This window comes from Castor canadensis, chromosome 11, assembly GCF_047511655.1.
Source record: "Castor canadensis chromosome 11, mCasCan1.hap1v2, whole genome shotgun sequence".
Classification (NCBI taxonomy): Eukaryota; Metazoa; Chordata; class Mammalia; order Rodentia; family Castoridae; genus Castor; species Castor canadensis.
The window spans coordinates 121795379-121817126 of record NC_133396.1 but is presented as its reverse complement, the minus strand read 5'-3'; the positions used below and the strand labels follow the sequence as shown (position 1 = coordinate 121817126).

The 21748-nt window shown below is 44.1% G+C and overlaps 1 protein-coding gene and 1 pseudogene across 2 annotated transcripts; one reads left to right on the top strand and one right to left on the bottom strand.

Annotated features, from left to right (window-relative positions):
• The first annotated feature begins 5565 nt into the window (after nt 1–5565).
• LOC109692305 (large ribosomal subunit protein P1 pseudogene) lies at nt 5566–11081 on the top strand (annotated as a pseudogene).
• A 1696-nt stretch (nt 11082–12777) lies between these two features.
• Rd3 (RD3 regulator of GUCY2D) lies at nt 12778–17492 on the bottom strand. 2 transcript variants are annotated; one of them, XM_020172861.2, is made up of 2 exons: nt 16916–17492; nt 12778–15219 (listed from the first exon to the last, which is right to left on the bottom strand). In XM_020172861.2, exons 1-2 carry the CDS (start codon nt 17209–17211, stop codon nt 14928–14930), a joined length of 588 nt encoding a protein of 195 aa, XP_020028450.1. In that variant the 5' UTR covers nt 17212–17492; the 3' UTR covers nt 12778–14927. The 2 variants fall into 2 exon arrangements, with proteins under 2 accessions (XP_020028450.1, XP_073905079.1); XM_074048978.1 differs by having other exon boundaries at nt 15023–15219; nt 16986–17492.
• Between the last annotated feature and the right edge of the window lie 4256 nt (nt 17493–21748).

The following is a 21748-nucleotide window of genomic DNA, read 5'->3' as shown; positions in this document are numbered from 1 at the left end:
TTGAACATCTTAAAACACAGGACTGATATTCTCTAATCCTTGCTCCAGGAAGATATGTTAATAACAGAATGATTTAGAAGGAATAAGCCTATAAGAAGTCACTGTAGCCTAATGAGAAAGAGAAGAACAAAATACAGCCAATTATAGATAAGACTAAAGGCAATGACTGTGGGGCTGAAAAAAGAAAAAAACAGAAGAAATATTGCAAAGATAGAATCTGCATGACCTGATAATTTAATATGGAAAGTCAGAAGACGTAGTTCTGTAGAAATTCATTGTTCTAGTAGGAGAAACTTATTAAAGGAGTATCCTAAATGACTTTTAAATTCTGTGCATAAAGTATATAATTTAAGGTACACACATTTTAGAAATTGAAAGTTTAACAACATGAATGATTCCTTTAAAGTAAGTATGCTTAAGATTGGTAGAGTTCAGGCAGATTTGACAGGGCACAAGTTTTCATACTCAATAGAGAACAATGACAAATCATAGATAGCCGATAGTGTTGTAACATCAGTCCACACAGTGTGATTGCTATCCTTATTTTTGCTACATAATCAACTAGCTAATAACTAAACTTTAAGTTTTAAGTTAGTGTTTGACAGATAAAAGTTTACAAATAGAGAAGAATGTGTATTTCCTAGGAAAAAGGAAATAAGGTTGTTTCTGATAGTATTTAAAAAGTTAAAATTATCTGAAATATAGAAACAAGAATTTTTACAATTGTATACTCCATAAAACATTTTATTTATGTTCAATAGATACTTTAACGAAAAGTTCTAAGTAATTCCTACATTGCAAAATGTTTCTTTTACAGAAAATATTAGAAGTCATTTTTCTGAAAAATAATTCTTGGAGGCCATGAATCTATTATCTGTGCAAGCTTTCTATCATAAATTATTTAATTATATTGGGGCTCTCCCTTATATAGTTAACAGACTGAAATTTGCCCATTTGACAAACTATTACAAGGACTTAGATAATTACAAATGACTTTTTTTCCTCTGAAATCTCTGGCACACAACAATTGCACATAATATCAGAGGTTACTCATTGGATGTCATCTCAAAAAAAAAAGAAAGTGAAACTTTTAACTGCTCAGTGCTTAGCACTGATGAAATGTAAACCTGCCTCTCCTTCAGTCCTCCTGGTTGTAAATTTATAACCATCCCTAATCTGGGGAATATTCCCCATCCCTAATCTGGGGAATATTCTTGACTATTTTCTCTCACACCCCTTCCCCACCATTACCACCACATGCACAGTTACTATAGGTTTGCTATTTTGAAAATTCTTCCTTCCTTTTAGCCTATAAAGACAAAAAGTAAATCTTCAAATTCCATTCCTCCCTTATAGCTAGCAATAGTAACTTATATCTTAAATCTGGCCAGTGATATAAGGCAAAATTCTTATAATCTTAAAAATATAGTTCTGATAAAATAGATTGGGGAAATACACCAAAGTTTTATTTAACTCAGTGGGGGAACCAGCAGGATTAGAAAGATAGTTACTTTTGCATTGTTGTGACCAATGAAAAAACAACTATTTTGGCTCATGGTTTCTTGGTCCCATGTGGTTGGGTAGAGTGTCATGGCTGCGGGAGCATGTGGGGAGGAGGCTGTTCACCTCATGGCAGACAGGAAGCAGAGAGAGAGACAAAGAAAGAAAGAGACAGAGAGGGATTGAGAACAGGATGCAGTCCAGGACCTGCCCCAATGATATACTTCTTCCAGTCTGTGTCCCCATCCTAAAGTTTTCCCAACCACCCAAAGTACTGCCACCAGCTGGGGACCAAGCATTCAACACATGAAGCTGAGAGCACATTTCATATCCAAATCATAATAATGATATTAAAAATGTTTAGGTATTTATTTATTTATATTTGGAGACAGGGTCTCATTATGTAACCTAAGCTGGCCTCAAACTCAAGACCTTCCTGCCTTAGTTTCCCAAGTGCTGGGATTACAGACCTGTGCTACCATGCCCAGCTTATTGTGAGTAGAGGGAAAAAGGAGTGCTGAAAGAAGATTGCAACGTTTGATATAAAACTGGTTAAATTCCTGCAGAGCAAGAAAACCATAACCCTTAAGGTTTTCTTTTCTCCTGGACAAAAAAAAAAATCATCACACATCCATTTCTTGCTACAGAGTGGTTTGTTGTATAGATGTGTGAACTCTAAGCCTAGTAAATACTGTGTTAAACAAAATTCCCTTCCTTGGAATTGGATGACTGCTAGGCAACCTTCTTAAATGGTGCTCTAGCATGACATTAATTAACCTTATATCCAAGTTTTGAATATTTGCCTTCATAATTGTAATGATGGGTATTCTGAACTGACTCAGAGTCCTCTCCCAATGTTAGTTTGGTACTGGCAGTGGCAGAGATCTCTTCTCCTTTCCTTCTGTACTGGACCCAGTTAAAGGTTCAAAACCTGCCAAGTACAATGGTTCAAAACCTGCCAAGTACAATGGCTCACACCTGCAATCCCAGCTTCTCAGGAGGCAGAGACTGAGAGGCTCATTGTTCAAGGCCAGCCAGGGAAAACCATTAAGCGAGACCCTATCTCAACCAACAAGCTAGGCAGGATGGCATGAGTCTGTCATCTCAGCTAAAGAGGAGGCATAGGTAGGAGAAGAAGTCTGAGGCCACTCCTGGAGAAAAATTTGCTTTAGGTTATTTTTCACTTCCTAAAGCAAAAAAGGACTAGGAGTGTGGCTCAAGTAGTAGAGTGCTTGCAAGTGCAAGGCCCTGAGTTCAAACCCCAGTATTACGCCACCAAAAAAAAAAATATACCCAAACAAAACCTCTCACCCTCTGCCCAATTGCAGCTGGGTCTAGTGATCCAGTTAACAGCAAAAGGACAGCGGACACTACCAGCAAAGGTGCCTGTGCTGAAGAACAGATATGTTTACATGCTAAATAAGTGTTTTGTTGGTCCCAAAGGTGGAGGGCAAACTATAATAAAGTTAAGATATTTAAAATTTTTAAATTTTAGACAGATATGGTGACAAGCATCTGCAGTTCAGCTACTTAGGAGGCTGAGGCAGAAAGAGACTTGAGCCCAGGAGTTCCAGACCAGCTTGGGCAACACAGCATGACTTTGTCTCTAAATGAATGAATAAACAAAATATTTTTTGTTTTGAAGAACAAAAAATATAGAGACAATAGGAATTAACATTTCATATGTGCAAAGTATTTGATCCTATTATAAACTAATTTACCTCACTAAACTATGCAGTCAGTTACCCTGCATATTTTAACTGAAAATCTACCTGGGAGTTGGCATTGGATTTTATTTTTGTGATATTAGAAACTCACTAATGAGCGTCCCTGCTTACAAAATTTATGTAAAATTCCTATTAAGTACTTGATCAACTTAAAATTTTAATTTTAAATTTAATTTAATTTTAAATTTTAATTTAAAGTTAGAAGTTGTTGAACATTAACCTTCAAAATAAGCATCCAAACCCAGGAAACTTACTGTCAGTTATGGCCATTGTCATTCATTCTTTGGTGGTACTGGGGTATGAACTCAGGACCTTGCACTTGCTCTACCACTTGAGCCACCTCCCAACCCCTTTTTATTTTCATTATTTTTAAACAGTGTCATAGTTTTTGTCTCAGGGGTGGGGAGGATGGGGAGGGCGTGGCTTCAGACCTGACCTCCTGTGGAGCTAGGATCACAGAGCACTCCACCACTGCCTGGGCTATTGACTGACTTATTACTCAAGCTGGCCTGGAACCTTGATCCTCCCAATTTATACCTCCCAAGTAGCTTGGATTACAGACATGAGCCACCATGTCAGGCTTTCTGTTTATTCTTTTTAAATCCTATTTGTGTGTGTGGTTTTTTTAACCTGCAGAGTAAACTAACTCTTGTCATTTGAACTTTAGATTTAACAGTTGAAATTTATTTTTGCACATTTGAAGCTGCAAGAAATGGTTTCTGAAATGAAGCCACCATTTATAAAAACATTAATTTGATGTTAAAACTTGATGTGATGATATTATTAACATTCCAATAACTATGCTGGGAGCTTGAAGTAAAGTTCTGGTATTAATTTAACTTACTTTTCAAGATTTAACATGCTCTCATCTTCATACATTGATATCCAAAGTGTGCTTCCTACCATAAGTAACAAGAAAAGTGTATGTACTGGCAGAGTGGCTCAAGTGATAGAGCACCTGCCAAGCAAGCATGGGGCCCTGAGTTCAAACCCCGGTACCACCAAAAAAAAAGTGTAAGTACATGTACTACAGCATGGAACAAATCTTTTCTAATCAAGTCTACTTTGTGTCTGCAGAGGAGCTGAAACCAGGCTGAAATTTATGGTTTCCAAAACTCTGCCTTTTGGTGTATCACAATCAAACAAAGATGCAAAGCCCAGCACTGTGAAACCAACAAGAATCCTGAAGAGCTCAAGGAATGAAATGTCTTCCACACCAAGTGAAATGAATCTGCATCCTCTATCCACACAATAAAGTTTGGAAACCATGTTTCGTTTCTGAAGACCTACATCCCGTACTTGCTACCCCAAGTCCAAGCCAGCTGCGGCAATCATAGGGTGCTTATTCTATATTCAGACATTTTATAAGGAGGAAAAAGCGTCTGCTCTCTTAAATATTATGCCTAGTAATCACAAAGTAAAGATGTAGTTTTACTTCACAGATGGATTTTCTTTTTTCTAGGAAGGACATTTTTCATAATTACGGGATAACCATGGTCTCTTCAAAAGGATATAATAAAATGTAGGCATCAGCCGTTAGTTATTTCAAAACTTTTTCTGTCACTTTCAGATCAATTAAAACAGTAACCATGCCCTCTGGAGGCGACAAAAAGAAGCAGCATTACCAGATGAGATCTGAAGTAGACATCAGTTTCTGGATTCCTTTCTAGTTTCAAGTTCATATTCATTCATAAAAATGATGCTAATGATGGATCAAACCATGTTAATGCTTTCCAGGATAAAAGTTACATTTATAGAAATAATCATGTAAAAAATCAAAAGCAAGAGGGGATTTCGAGAAAGACTTAAAATATGTTAGTAGGAGAAACTGTACTGCTATTAGGAACCCTGAGCTATCACACTGATTTGTTCCCACCAACCTGTTTTCCTCCCCATTTTCTTCTTCAGCAAAAACTGATGCCCCAGGAGGTGGTGAAGTTGGAGCATCAGGACCTCTGCCAAAGGCCTGGCAGGGGATCTAGCACTGTGCTTATATGGTCACATGCCCAAGGTCTTAGCCCAGTGCAAACGTGTCCTAGGGTGCCGGACACTTGGAATTAAGTGGTATTAGAGCAGAAACAAGGTTTGAAATGTATGAAGCCAGAAATTAATCTTTGGAACTGTCAAATAATCAGGAGAAATGGTCAGCAGAAGATTCAGGTCTCATTAGTACCTGACACAAACCTGCAGCAGCAGCCCTACAAATGAAACCATAGTTTTGGACCTCAGGCCCAAACTCCTGGGATTCCATATGCCAGCTCTGACCACTTGCCTCTGAACATCAAATAGAGACATGGTAAAGGCAGAGAAGGGTTTATTACACAACTCAGGACACGCCATGGGCAGAGGCAGAGCAAGCACTCAGCTCATCTTCAGCCGTCTTCGGGGTACAGACAAGAACTGTAGTTTAAGTAGACAAAAGAGCTTGGGGCAGGGGACAAAGGTAGCATAAGCAGTCCCAGGCACAGGTGTGTTCTGGTTGACCATTATCTCAGTCTGAGGGTTCCCAGAGGGGTTCCATAGAAGATGTGACGGCTGTCATCACTTGAGGGGAGCAGTCTGGTTCCCATGAGATGATTGCGCCTGCTCCAGGGTGCAGCCTCATTATTATAGGTAATTGCCCTCATTTAGAGGGATGGTCTGTCCTGCAAGTCCACTGTTCTTTATGGGACGTTTCAGTCCCTTGTCATAAAGATGTTAACAGTTCTGTCCTTTCTGGAATCTATGGTGATTGCAAAGTAACTGCAAAGAAAATGGCATAGAGCAAAGACAGATACAAAATGGTAGCAGGGTGCCATGCTTCTTCCTGCTTTTACCTAATTTGTGGGCCCAAGTAAGGAGTCAGTGCTTTTCAGGAAAAGCAGTCTGATTGCCTCTTACACAAACACCTAATGCATCTGTGTGTGAAGACATTTATTTATCATTTACCATTTTAAAAACGAATTTTGATCAAGCATGCAGAGGAAAGTCTGAATTATCTCTCTGTTCCTGTTCTCTGGGTTTTTGTTTTTTTGGCCGTTAGAGTTTGAACTGAGGGCCTCATGCTTGCTAGGCAGGTGCTGTAGCACTTGAGCCACACCCCCAGCATATCTTTCTATTCTCTATGTATATAAAGAAGTATTATATTACAAAAACTATCATGCTATGAAATGATAATATACAGCCCCCAAAATAGAAAAAAGTAGTATATAGATATGTGAAGAAGTTGATAAAAATACAATGTTATGCTGGCCACCAGTGGCTCACACCTATAATCCTTGCTACTCAGGAGACAGAGATCAGGAGTATTGCGGTTGGAAGCCAGCCTGGGCAAATAGTTTGCGAGACCCTATCTCAAAAACACCACCACAAAAAAGGGCTGCTGGAATGGCTCAAGGTAAAGGCCCTGAGTTCAAGTCCCAGTACCACAAAAAAAAAAAGTTATTTTTCTGGGTTTTGTGATATTTGTGCTAATTTATCAAGTTGTAAAGCATGAATTTGTGATTTTTCTCTTATCATTCTGGAATATTCATTTATCAACAGTTAAGAAGCTAGGGTTGGTGGGCTGTGGATGTAGCTCAGTGGTAGAGTGTTTGCCTAGCATGGACTAAGGCCTTGGATTTGATCCTCAGCACTGGAGGGAGGGGGAACAAAACAAAGCCAGGCCTGACTACTCCAGAAGAAGGAAGGTGAAAAATGCTCTTCCGTGTATTTAATCCACTTCTATTGACCACTGTAATTGGAGGGAAGACTGTCATAGACAACCATTAAGACCTTAGATTTGAAAGTTTCTTTATAGTTTGTAAAGCATTTCATCTTATTTTAATCTCACTACAGGCCTGAGAGGTAGACAAGAGCTATGCTTATTGGATAGATGAAGAATAAGCACCTAATCTCAAAGAGGTGAGTGATTTGCAAAGATGTAGGGTGGAGAATTATTTTGTGAGACTCATAATTATTCAGAATGTTCAGCAGCCCAAAAATTCAAACAATTTTATATGCATTGCTAAGCTCCTTTTTTTTTTTTTTTTTTTTTTTTTAACTCGCTCTAAGGAAGGGCAAAATCTGTTCCTGGGTAAAAGGCAGGCAGGAAGCTTTTTAAGAAAAGATGGAGGGGCAGAGTAGAAAATAAAAAGTTCCTCAGAGAGCAAATAGTGGTGAGCTGACTTCACAGTAGGGCCTATGAGCAGTTGCTGTTGCATTTCTTCCTGTTTGTGTCTACATCTGAGCAGAAGATTGATAGGGCAGCAGGACGTTAAACAGGCAGGAAGGCTTTTCAGTTTTGTCATACATGAGACCTTCCACTGGAGCTTTTTATGTGGTCCTTGAATCTAGAGCAAAGGCAAGGTGAAAGCTTCTGGAGTTGCCTTGGTATAGGATTAGAGGGAATAGTTTAGTTTTGAAAAAACTAAGATGATTTTACAATAGCAATCAGGAAAGCCATTCTAACAGTAAGCTATTCAGGTTTTCAAAGAAAACTCTTGAAATTTTAGATTGTTCTCTTATTCAAAGATTTGGAAGCTGTTTTTGAGGGGACCATTTCCCCAGCCACTTTTATCAAAGCAATAGCACTCCCTTTGTCTTCATGTGATTCCTATGGGGCTGTGATCGGGTGCCCCAGGTCCCCAGATGGGCATATGACCCAGGTTGGGTCACAGCGCCTCATCCCCCAGCAATGGTACCTAGTCCTACCGTGGCAGATGTCTCAAGCAGGGTCAACCAATGTGTGTTGATTACAGATAAGTAACTCCAGCATCTGCAAAGATAACACCCAAATTGCAGTGGTTGAACAAGTAGAAGTGAATTGTAGTTCCCATTTAATTCACTCAGGAACTTAGGTTCTTTCCATCTTCTGGCTTATCTCTCTTCTGTGTGTCAGAATTCCCTCCAGTCAGCCAGCAAATGGGAAAAGAAAATAATCAGTTTGGGGAGACTTTTATGGGCTATGTTGGAAGTGAAGCCTTTCTCACCTGCTTATGTTCCATCAGCCAAAATTCATCCCATGGCAACACCCTACACAAGGGAGCCCAGGAACACCTTGTACTTGTGAGCCCTGGATAAGGAAGAAGCAAGTTGAGTGAACAGCCTGCCAAATTCTGCCTCAAGGTTTTTCTCTGGGTTTAGTATATGGGTGTTATAGTGCCAAACTTGGGTCATACCTGCCTGGCACCAGCAGCCATCTTTCCTAGCTGAAGAGAAAGATGTGACCAGACTCAAAGAATAGTCATCCACCACATAGAGGTAAGCAGAGTAAAATGGAGAAAGAGAGAGGGAGAAGGAAAGAGGAGAGAGAGGGAAAGAGAGGAGAGAGAGGGAAGGAGAGAAAGAAGAGAGACTGAAGGAGCCAGGGGGGATAGAGAAGAGGAAGAAGAAGAAGGAGCACGGAAAAGAGAGGAGAGGATAGGGATGGGGGCATGGCTCAAATGGTAGAGTGCTGTCTAGCAAGCTTGAGGCCTTGAATTGAGAGAGAGAGAGATGAACAGAGGAAGGAGCAGAGACAGCACAGTTCATATAACAGAGCTGTTGAACTCCTTTGGTAACAGTCCTGGACTTCCTAATTATGGCTGTTGTCAGGAACAGCTACATAAATGCAAAATTAAATCCAAAAGATTATGAAAAATTTCAAGACAACAATAGCAAAGCCTTGAAGTGTGGAGGACTTTCTGAGTCCTGTGTGGTGCATAAAGCATTCTCACAAAGCGAGACATCACAAATGCCCTTTGGTGTTTCTGCCAAGCTGAGTTTCATCAGCAACTAAACTAATTAATACAACAACATTACTTACACCTTGATAGTACAGCCTACTCTACCTGGTGTCTAGTGCTCCAAGGTGACAAGTCTGTACAGAATGGTATTGTCCTGGATACCATAAACAATTGTAACACAGTAAGAATATAGAATATTCACACCTGTGAATATTCCAGTGCTTGAGAGGCTGAGGCAGGAGAATCATATTCAAGGCCAGCCTGGGATACATATTGAGATCCTCTTTCTAAAAAAGAAAAATATGTATGAAAGACAAAAATGGTACATCGGGACAGGGCACTTACCATGAATGGGGCATGCAGGACTGGAAGATGATTGGGGTGAATCCGTGAGTAATGGCAACTGAAGGTGGAGACCCAAGACACCATATGCACTGCTATAGATTTTATAAACACCACATTCTTAGGCTACACTGAATTTATTTTTTTAATTATTTCTTCAATAATAAGTTACTCTTAGCTTACCCTAACATTTTCGCTTTATAAGCTTTTACATTTTTTACCTCTGAGTTTTGTAATAACACTTAGCTTAAAAACAAATGCATAATACAACTATACAAAAATATTTTCTCTATATCCTTATTCAATAAGTTTTTTCCTATTAACATATTTTTTACTTTTTAAACTTTTTTATTAAAAACTAAGACACAAATACACACACCAAAATCTAGGCCTTTAGAGGCTCAGATCATCAATGTCACTAACTTAACCTACACATCTTGGCCCCCTGGAAGGTCTGCAAGGCAGTAACACCGGAGAAAATGTTACCTCCTATGACAACAATGACTTCAGGAATCCTTTCTGAGGCCCTTGCAGGAGGGTGTTTTACAGTAACTTCTTTTTTCCATAAGTAGAAGGAGCACTTTCTAAAATCATGATAAATGTGTAATATAGAAACACATAGAGCAGTGGCACTGTCATTTATCAAGTAGAGGGTATTATATATAATTGCCTGTGCTCTACTTTTATACGACCAGCAGCACAGTGGGTTTGTTTACACCAGCATCCTCTCAAACCTGAGCAATACATCATGCTGCCACGTTCCGATGGCAATGACCAAACTAGGCGATAAGAATCTTCACCTCCATTATCATCTTATGGGACCACTGTCGTATGTGGGGCCCATGGTTAATTAAAACATTAAGTGATGCTCAACTATATTTCCAGTCATTTCATCTGTCTCTCCAGAAAAACGGTTTCCAGAAAGGTCAAACTATTAAGTAGAAGTATCTCTGTCAAGGCCTACATTGAACAAGGAAGACACTGGCAAAATAAGGAATTATAGAATCTGGATTCATTTTGAGGCCACGCGTGCCTCGGTCGTTAGGGCCAAAGATGCCCTTAGGAAATTCCACCTCCTCCAAGTCATCTTAGAGCAATTCTGAGAAGAACTCAGTGTTGAAAAATGCATTTCTTGATGACGACATCATCTCTGTCCATAGCAACATTACAGGGGTGGCTTATTGGAGAAAAGTTGTATTTCTCCCATGCCTTTTACATTTCAGAGCAGCTTCTTGGTCTGATGGCTTTACTTCCTTTCTACTAAGGAGAGCCTAATGTTAGCTATATCCACTGCTGCCCTGGGTTCTTGATCCTGAACACTTAGAGCCTAGCAGAGGCTCCTGGCTCCAAGCAGGTGTCAAAAGTGGCTTTCAGCCCTTTCCTCAGCTGCCACCAAGGTACTTGGTTCTTCCAAGAAGGCTAAGGCCATGTTGAGGTAAGGCCCTCACTTCATCTGGCAATTAGCACCACACCTAGCAGTCCACACTTGGCCTCCATTTCCGAATTTGCCTGCATCTACCCTACCCTATCCTGCACAACAATGAGGTCACTGTCACAGAGGATAAGATCAGTGCTTTCATTAAAGCCACTGGTGTGAATATTGAATCATTTTGGCCTGGCCTGTTTACAAAGGCCCTGGCCAATGTCAACATCAGGAGCCTCCTCTATAATGTAGGGCCTAGAGAACCTGTCCAGCAGCTGGTGCTGCCCCAGCAGGAGGTCCTGCCCCTCCACCATTGCTGCCCCAGCTGAGGGGAAGAAAGTAGAAACAAAGAAGGAAGAGTTGGAGGAGTCTGATGATGACATGGGCTTTGGTCTTTTTGACTAAACCTCTTTGCAACATGTTCAATAAGAAGCTGAACTCTGCGGCCATCCTGGCTGATAGTTGTTTGTTTTTTTTGGTTTTTTTAGGGGGGCGTGGGGTGGCGGGGGGTGGAGAACTGGCTTCCAAGTGGTTGGCCCAGCATTCAACTCAGGTGAAGAAGAATCACCTGCTCCTGAAATGTCATTCCCTCCCTGAGTTCTCCCTGCACTGTGCTCCAGCCGGGGCAGAAGAATGAGCTTCGTGATGCTGCATTTGCTCCAGCAAGAGAATTGTAACGAGAATGTAGCAAAGCACAATAAAATGTGCTAGAAAACTTTTCATCAAATGAAAAGACTCACATTACACATTGTATTGTTTAGCTTTTCTGTTGCTGTGACAAAATACTTGAGAAAAGCAACTTAGAAGGAGGAAAATTTAATTTTTACTCACAATTTCAGATGTTTCAGCCCATGATCACATGACCTCACTGCTGTGAGGCACAGCATCATGGTGGAGAGGGCATAGTGGAATAGAGCTGTTCACCTCATGGTGGCCAGGAAGCAGAGAGGGAGAGAGAGAAGAGGCCAGGAGCAGGATGCATACCCCCAAGCAATCAGAGGTGCTCCAACCAGGCCTCACCTAATTCCCATCATTTCCCAACAATGCCATCAAATTATGAATCCATCAGTGAATTAATCCATTGATGAAGGAAGATTTCTTGTGGCCCAATCACATCTCAATAGCACCACCAGCTAGGGAGGGACCAAGCCTTCCACACATGACCCTTTTGGGGACACATCATATCCAAAGCATAACAAACATATGTCAGCATCAAGTGTTAGCATTACTTTTTATACTTACTTTTCAAAGTATTAGAAAATCTTGGCTGCTGTGGAAGGATTTTAATCAAATGGCCCTGACAAGGATCTGAGTGAAGAGATTTAGGCAGAATTATCATCATTTTTGTGCAGGCATTAACTTATTTATGTCAACATGTATATTCCACAAACAATTGTCCTTAAACAGTACTTCACTGTGAAGCTGAATAACACTATACAACCAACTATAAAACAAATTGCAACTTTCTTCTCAATACATGAGGCTTGATGAAGATCCTCATTCACAAAGCTCTGAGTTCAAACCCCAGGACTGCCAAAAAAAAAAAAAATCCTCGCTCAAAAAATTAAACTGCAAGAATCATGTGCTGGAAAGGTAGGATAATTTGAATACGGGCTGGATATTAGTTAATACTAAGGAGTTGCTGTTAGTTTCGTTAAAGTGACAGTGGTAATTATATAGAAAAATTTTTATTCATTTGCAGTACAGTGAAGTATCCACTGTCTTGATATCTGGAATTAATATTAAAATATCTGACAAAAATTTGATCATTGATAAACTCAAATATGGCAAGATATTAATACTAACTATTAAATCTTGGTGATGAGCTTTTATGAGGACTCCTTAAACTTTTCCATCTACTTTGTTGTGTGTTTGAACTTTTTCATAACAAATGAAAAACATTACAAAGTAAGACAAAATGTAGTCAACTAGTGGTCCAACCCCCAACCCCTCTGGTGGTGTTGAACTATGTACGAACAGCCACCCATCTGAGTCCTGAGCAGTGTGCTGCGTCCTTGCCTCCACCACCACCAGCCTCTTGTCTGATACTCAAGAGAAGACACTTACACTCTTCTGATCCTTTATTTGTTGTTACTGAATTTTAAACAAACATAAATGGAATCAGACAACATTAGTCCCTTTTAATAACCGAAATGCAGAGGGAAAACTTCAGGTGTCACAGCTGAGACTGACTGCAACAGGACAAGATTGTCTGAGGAGACTGGTACCTTCTGCCTGTCATGGTAAAACTTTTGCAGGGATGGATTTCATCAGCAGCCAATCACTTGAACTTAAAAAAAAGAGCACCACATTGAAAGCTTCAGGTCTACATATTCTTTGGGGAGAACAGGTACACATAAGGTGATAGGAAAGGAGGAAAATAGCAGACATTCTCCAAAATAGCCTCCTCTGAACTTCCTTGCAGGTGAACCATGGCACCATGGGCCCTCTAAAACAACACGCCGACCCTCACCCAGGGCACCCACAAACCTATGGACTTGTAGGCCTTGTTTTGTTCTCCCTCAACACTTCTGCCCCTCCCAGCCGCCCCTCCCCACTTCCCAGGGGTCACTTCAATTTGTTTTAAAACTTGTTCTCACTTGTTCATAAGTAATTAAAGTACACATGATCCAGAAGTAGTATGGCCAACCCATACCCAAAGTTTGACAGTTGAGTGAACTTTTTAAATACCTCTTAATAAAAAATGTGTGTGTTGTACATTTTTATTTAAGTGATTCTCACATTCCACTAATTATGTTAATAAGCCAATTGACTCCTTCATCTTGATACTGTTGGGTGGTAAGGTTCCACCATCCTATGATTCTCTGTCCAGATTTGAGTGAAAATAATCCAAAACCAGATCATTAAAAAAGGAAAAATTTGCCTGTAGTCTCAGCACTCAAGAGGCAGAGCAGGAGAGCCACTTGAGCCTAGAAGTCCAAGACCAGCCTGGGCAACAGGTTAGCGAGGACTCATCTGAAGGAAGAAGGGAGGAAGGGAGGAGGGGAGGGGAGAGGAGGGAAGGAAGGAAAGAAAGGCAGATGGATGGATGGATGGATTCCCACTGAGCATGGTCAGGGAATATATGGATTTTCCCCACTGATTTATCTTCTCCTGGCATTTTATTTAGATGATTCCTAAGATCCACTTTCAGTTTCTGAGCCTGCACTAGTAATTGCTCAGCAGATACTACCCCCCCCTCCGTGCCCCACTTCTACCCCGGCGTGTGGAGAGGTCACTTGGCTTCCAGATTTGCCATGGTGATCCATGAGTGGAATAATCCACATGCCCATGTTAGAAAATGGCAGGCCAGTGAAGCCTGTAGGAGGCTACTGAGAACACTTCACCCAGGTGCCCTGAGGTGCATGAGAATGTTGGGCATCATTTCCTAGTGGAAAGCCAGAGAACAGGTGTGACCAGGTACAGAAGGAACCTGATATTCAAAGACCTGGGCACTAGAGCAGCAAGTCAGAAAGCCTTGATACTTAGTCTCTAGAAGTAGCTGTTGGGGACCAACAATATCCCACATGATGACACTGTACTAATGGCAACCCTTCTTCATCCCCAGTTACTTTTCTTGGAGAAAAGATTTGATCCCAATGCCAAGTTAAGGTCTGGATCAGCTACAGGAGGTGGAGATGTAGCTGTGGGACCTGTCCCATCATTGACCAGGATCCAGGGACTCAGGGGTGGAGACTGTTCCTACAGGAATAGTGGGAATCTGGCTGCAGTTTAAGGCAGGAGTGTCTCCCTGTCTGAGCCTCAATCCCTCATTCACAAGGTGAACAGAGTGGATTCAGTAGTTTCTGTGCTCCCTGTCAGCATGGCCAGCCCAGGAGGCAGTGATAAGATCAGCCAGACACCAGCAGAGAGGGGCAGCATCCAGCAGGCCCCTTATCTTTATCCAGGGAGGGAGTGAATGGGACATCCTTGAAAATGGGCGAGGTCTTGCCAAAGAGGCCAGAAACTCTTGCAGACAGAAGTGGGAGATGGGGATGGAGCCTGCTTTGTCTGTCATGAGCTTTGAATCTGCAGGGCAGGGAAGCTGGTGCTCCAACAGGGGAGGGAGGGTCCCCCGCTACGCTCTAAGCCCTGCTCAGAAGAAGGTGGGGGTGGCTGGGTGGGGGGGGACAGCTTGTTCCACTGTACAGCAGTGTCTTGGGATGAGGCCTCCAGGTCAGGGATGGGTGGGAGGTTCCAGGACGGGAGACCTAGTCACCGGCCTGTCATGCCCTCCTGTAGGAGGCTCAGTCAGTCGGCCTTGGGCGCGCGGAACTCCGGCATGCTCCAGGTGCGGGGCGGCGGCGGCGCGTCGCGCTCCACGTCCTCGGAGATGGTGCGGATGTCGCTGGCGAAGGGCGAGATGCGCGCGCGGGTCTTGAAGGTGGCCAGGCTGCCGCGCGGCCGCAGGCTCCACTGGCGCGTCAGCTTGTGGGCCTCCTCCTCCTGCTTCATCCTCTCCAGGACCTCCTGCAGCACCGAGCGGAACAGCCGGGACACCTCCTGTACCTCTGGCTCGTGCTCCGCCAGCAGCTGCCGGAACCTGGGCAGAGGAGGGCAGCGGTGGGACCACTGCAGGCACGGCGTGTGGCTGGCCTCACCCCCCACTGAGGTCAGTTCCCATTGCACCTGCCGCCGCCTGCTCCTGAAATCAAGCAAGGACCACTCCACCTTGCAATTGCCCCAGCTCATCCTGAGTTCAAATCCCAGCTCTGCCACTTCTGATCCCTGTGAACCTCAGCTTCCTCATCTGTCAATGGGGGCCATAGCTGCCTTTCTGCGAGGTTTCATGGGTTCGCATAGGTGGGGAGCCTGACACTAACCGAAGAGGTGGGTGCCAGAGTATTCAGGGGCACCCACTGCTTTCTGGCTAGCCCTCTCCCACCCCTTCTCGGCCCACTGCCCTGGCTGTTCTGCCTGAAATGCCTATAGGATTATGTCATTTCCGCGTGACAATCCTTCCACAGCTCCATGTGGCCTTCTGGGTGTGGATGAACCGTTAGGCGGTTCACAGGAGGACCAGGATGAATCATATGTGGCCCCCACAGGCCCAGGGTACACCTGGGTCCTTGGGTGTTCCAAGCTCTTTCCTCTGCTTAGCTCTTCTCTTGGAGCTCACGGATCAGTATTAGCAAGTTGTTTCATACCTGGTTTGCTCCATTGTATTGAGGGTCAAGACTTGGAAAACTAAGCAGTGACTGAGCCTGGAAAATTGACAGGACCACCATTGACCTCTGGACATTCCCAGCCTCTCCTTCACTTTGTGTGTGCTCTGCCAACTCCCATCCTCTCATCAACAGAGAGTGGGGGGGCCTGGATCCCACTCTGTCCCTGGGTGTTTCTGGAGTAGATCTTTTTGGGGGACTTTCGTGGTACAGAATCAGAAATATGGGGGAGGCTAAGATTCACAGCCTGGAAGAAAGAGGGAGGGGTAAAAAGCTACAAAAATCAAAGGAGAGAGGAGCTCAAGAAAGAGAAGGAAAATTTCAAAGAAAAAGGTATAAAATAGATGCCTAGCTCAGCTAAAGGGATGGGCAAGAGAAGATTTGGGGAGTCTATGGAGAATTTTTTAATGCATTCTTTTGAAATTATTCTTGGTTGTTGGACTGACTATCCAATTCTTTGACTTCACCAATCCAAAGAGGACAGGGCCAGGTGGGTCACAGCTTCAGGGAAGGTGACATTTATATTCAGGAATATTTGTACCCAAGCTCTAAACGTTCAGTGCCCCAGGGCTTGAACACCACACACACACACACACACACACACACACACACACACACACACACACACACACACACACCCCTGGGCAAACTAGTGTGAAAGCTGGTGTGAAATAGGATAATTAAGACACCAATTTTGAGAGACTATCTGGAGAAACCTCTCAGAAGGTGACACTGAAGATAAATGATGGAGAAGGGGCCAGTTGTTGAAATCCAGGTTAATAACAATCCAGGAAGGAAGAACAGATAGTTGTGACTGTGTGGTCACTAGTTACTGTGTGGTTGCCAATCCTTTGTTGTTGTCTCCCATTCCCTTCCAGGAATCTCTTCCCATCTCCCACTGAAGCTCTGGCCGGGGCCTGGTGTCCCATGGGACTTTTCAGGTTCCTCTTCCTATCTGGTACCTAACAGAAAGGCCCTAGGCCCTATCCTGATGACTTCAGGCCCCTGCCACTGCAGCCACCCTCCCCTAGCCAGCATGCAACAACTGGTCCCTGTCCTTGCACCAGGGCTTACCTAAGGATGGCAGGCCCACAGTAGGAAGGGTGGATCTTGGCGCAGACATCCTCCAGCTGCAGTCGCTCACCAGGACTGAGGTCGTAGGTGGGCCGGGGTGTGCTGGCCAGCCAGCTGTAGTCAACACCGGTGCAGATCTTCCTGACCGCGTTGCTGCGCTCACGCTGCTGCCTTTCTGCCTCTCGCATCTGCCCAGTCAGCTCCATCATGAGTGTCTCCAGCACCATCTCAGCGGGGCTCCGGGAGGACAGCCGGGGCGGGGCCTCATTCCATCGGAGCCACGGGATGAGGGACATGGCCCCCCAGGCCCTGGGCCCCTTTGTCAGTTAGGGGAGAACCCAAGAGACCAAGGGGGAGGCAGACGAGTTGCGCCCTGGCAGCAGTGTGGCCTTCTGTAGTTCACTTAACCTCTCTGGGCGATCATTTCGAATTCTGTAAGACAAGATAGGGCTGTTGTGAGAAGCAGCTGTGAATAAACTTTGCACACTATAAGCACCACCTAGAAGTAATACGCTCATTCACAATAATGATCCTTAAAACATTCTGATGATTGAACTCAGAAAAATTGCTTCCTGAACTTCCACTAACTCCAAACAAAGAAGCAAACATACTATGTATGGCTGAGCACAATCTTATCCCCAGAGTCTAAAGAGGAAAAGTACACACACACACACCACACACACACACTTAGACAGATTGTTACATCCTCTGTCAACCAAACAGGAAACACTCTTGTTTTCAAATGCCTCCAGCCAATAACTGGAACTCTTAAAACTGTATGAGACTGACAGCATCCTGAAAAACCTAACTTAGCCACTATTCATTCATCACTTATTCATTCATCAATCTCTGTGCACACATCTGTGGAGGGACACAAATATAAACATAAAAGCCCTGGGGAGCCTGCTTTCCAGGAGATCTAAGACTTGACGAGTAAAAATCACTCATCCTGGAAGGAGGTACCATGATTGGTGAAGGAAGAAGAGAGTAGGAATTGATGGGGGAGAAGCCGTGAGTCTAAATAACGAAAGGGGTCAGAGAAGGCATTGTGGATGAGCAGGTTGAAGCGTGAGCTGATGGAGAAGGTGGTCGAGGTGGAGAGCCCAGCCATGTACAAGGGGCACAAGGGCTGGCTGAGTAGGACATCAGGTGTGAAGGCAGGGTCCTAACTTATCATACTCACACAGCGTCCTGTGCAGTGCAGGTGAATGACTGACTACATGGGTGCATGCTTGGTTGGATGGATGGATGGATGGATGCTGAATGAACTGCCATCTCCAGCACATTCTATTGCCAGTCAGAAGTGGATTTGTGCCTCTGACTGCCACTCCAAAACGAAAACCTGAAGTGCATCTTCCAGATGCTCCATCTCCCTTTCTACATTCTTCTCCCTCAACCCCATCCTCATCCCCGGTTCAGGCAGAAATGGACTTCTTCCTGCCTAGACACTCCTGATGCAGAGGAGACTGCAGGGACTTGATCTCAACAATGAACTCTCTCGTTCTCAAGACTCTGCACACATGAGAACACTTTCCATCTCCCAGTTCTTGGAGAAATACCCCTCTCAGCTGTTAGCTTACACTGTGCCTCCTTCAGGAGAATTAATTCCCTGACCTCCCTTGCCAGGAGCCGGTGCCGCATGTCTCTGCTGCCAGGTTACTCCCTTCTGACCCATCATGGCTCAGTCACAGGGCTGTGATTGCCTGTGTGCCTGGCTCCTTCTCTTCTGAGTGAGAAATCAGATGTGTGTATCATTCTCCCAGCGCTCAGCACCCCAATTTCAGCACCTTGCATGCAACACAGGGTCTGACCCACAGTGAGTGCTCAATGAGCATCCTTATATGGGTCAATTCTTATTGTCTAACTGATTTGGATTAATCCCAGAGTAAAGAACAGATAGAGTTGCCACGTGATATGCATTAGTCATCTTTGTGTGTGTGTGTGTGTGTGTGAGAGAGAGAGAGAGAGAGAGAGAGAAATAGAGCTGGGCTACAAGTCTATCAGCTCCCACTTCAAGGAATTTCTCTTTGGCACCCCCTGCTCTCTGAGAAGCTTGTTTTCTTCTTAGTTTGAGTCTGCATTCGAGCCAAAGGAGGCAGCATGGTGACAGAGGGTGATCGTGTGACTGGGAGAAGTGTGAAGAAAGAAGAGGAGGTGCTCAAGGCCACCTTTGCCTCCAGGGCAAACTGGCTCAGCATGTCCACACCAAGACCACTGAAGGCCTGGCCAGGGCACTGGGGGCCTGAGCAACGGACCCACTCTACACAGCTACAAAGGGAGTGGGGCGGGTGGTTACTACTAATGAAAGCCTGTGCTCCATCGTCACACATCTGTATTCACCTAGACATAGCTCTACCTCATGTATAAATATTTACATATTTATAAGTAATGAATATATAATATAAATACATAGACATTGTAAAATTATTTAAAATAAATGATTCTCAAATATATATTTATTACATATTTTATAAATGCATATTCATTTAAAACACATTATAAAATTATATTTATATGTCTAAGCATAAGTTACAAGTGAAGCTTATAAAGTGTTAAATAAAATATGTTCTGCTTCCTTCCTTGCAAATATACCTTCATAACAACTTTGAGAGTCAGATTCACGCTCAGAATCCTGGCTTCCTCAAAGTCCGTGGCTGGCCGGAAGCTGGACACCCTTCTCTTCCCACCTTTTCCCTCTGCTCCATTCCTACACTGTTGTGAGGCCCTGAAAACATGTGTGGGGACGCCATCCCCCCACCAGGCCTTTGCATGCAGGGCCCGGCCACAGCCTCATGAACAGCCGTCCTTGGAGCTGTCTGTGCCCGCAGGGCTGTTGTTTTCGCCTTCTCAGGAGATCAGGCCTATGGAAGACACATGCCCAGTGGCCCTTTTTGTGGCCCTTCTTGGGGAAGCAACTGTCCAGCAGGGAATTCCAGGTGTCAGTCCCTCATTCTGATCTGGAGGGGGAATGACTGGATGAGCACATCTCACACCCCACACACACTCCTGACCACAAGTGGGGTGAGGCCAGAAGAAAACGAGCAGAGCGAGAAGGACAACTTTGTGAGGTCCCTCTCCCCCCCGGAGACCTGATTGGGCCTAGAAGCAGGTATTTCGTCACAGGACAGAGGCTGGGTAGGATGCTCACTTGGGTCCTGAGTTCTGTGGGCTCAGAGCCTCGTGGGTTTCAGAGGGACGGGGGAGGCTGTTCTGAGCTCTCTCCTCTCAGCCCCTCCATACCTGACTCTGGCCAGGACCAAAGCTCTGATAGTCACAGGTTTCTTCTAGAGCTATTTCTGTCTCTGGTGCCAGCTGCTCCCCCAGGAGGCTCTTGGACAGGTCTGATTAAGTTCTTAAGGACACAGGAGGGAGGGAGGAACGGAGGGAGAGCAGGACGGCCAGACAGCCAGATTCCAGAGATACTGCCTTATTCCAGAGCATCACGGGATCTGCTGCCTCACTATGTGCTACCCATCAACAAGAGTGACCCACCCAGGAGCTTTGCGCAATTTGGCTCTGCCCCCTCCACCCCATTTTGTATGCACCACCGCAGCACAGCCAGACTCCTCTGTGCAAGCTTCAAGGCCCCTGGCTCCCTGGCTCTCACTGGTCTCAGCCGTGCTATGGTGACCTCAGAGCCTGCCAAGAAGGAGGCCTGCAAACCCCTCAGACAGTGGCATTTCCAGTCTGCCTCAAATGCATGACCATGGATTGAATCCTTATTTTAAATAAATTTGGGCCATTGGGAAAATTTGAATATGAACCACCTTTTAGGAAATGATTATTAATTTTCTTAGATATAAAATAGTATAAAGATTTAGGGGAATATCAGAAGTGATGCTAAAGTGTTTATCAATATCTGAAACGTCTTACATTTGAGTCATTCAGAAAATGTTACATATATATGCATATACATACAAGCCAATAAATAGCATAAATGCGGCACAATAGAAATATTTAGGAGGATTTATGGGTGTTTATGGCCTTATTCTTCCAACTCTTTTGCAAGTTTGCACATATTCTTAGTTTAATAGTTGGAAAATAGCTGGCTCAACCCTCACCTTTTGCAGGCAGCTTCCCCCTACACTCTGTCTGGTGGGTTTGCTTGCTCTCCACTGAGGCCATGGGCACTGGATGTGTTGGGCTGGCCTGGAGTCTGGAGACTGACGCCCAGGCCTGGGTTCTCATCACTTTGCACTCAGCAGGCACAGGGGTGAGTGTCTTCTCTGTACCTGTCATTGTGCTAGGTGTGGGGCTCCCTCAAGGTGAGTGTATTCAGGATAAGAAGGAAAACAGGCAGACAAGCAATTGCAGTGCTACCGGAGGGGACCACGCTCTACGGAGAGGCACTCCTGGGTTTCATCAGTGCAGTCATCCAAGTATACAGCCAAGAAGCTTCCACCCTGTGCTAGCTGCATAGTCCTGTTCAAACTCATTAACCAACTAGGCTTTGCTTTCATTATTTATAACATGGGGTTAGTATACCTGTGCAGCCCAGAGTTCCTGTGCAACTCAAAGGGGAGCATGCACCGGGCAACGGTGGCTCACACCTGTAATCCTAGCTACTCAAGAGGAAGAGGTCAGGAGGATTGCAGTTTGAAGCCAGCCTGAGCAAATAGTTCACAAGACCCTATCTCAAGAAACCCATCACAAGAAAGGGCTGGCAGAGTGGCTCAGTGTATAGGCCCTGAGTTCAAACCCCAGTACTGCAAATAAATAAACAAATAAATAAAAGGGAAGTATTGAATTGTAATCCTGGGGAATGGCTAGGGGGTGTCATTCTTTTGACACAGTCAGGTGGATTCATGTCTAAAGAATTCAGAGAGAAGTCTG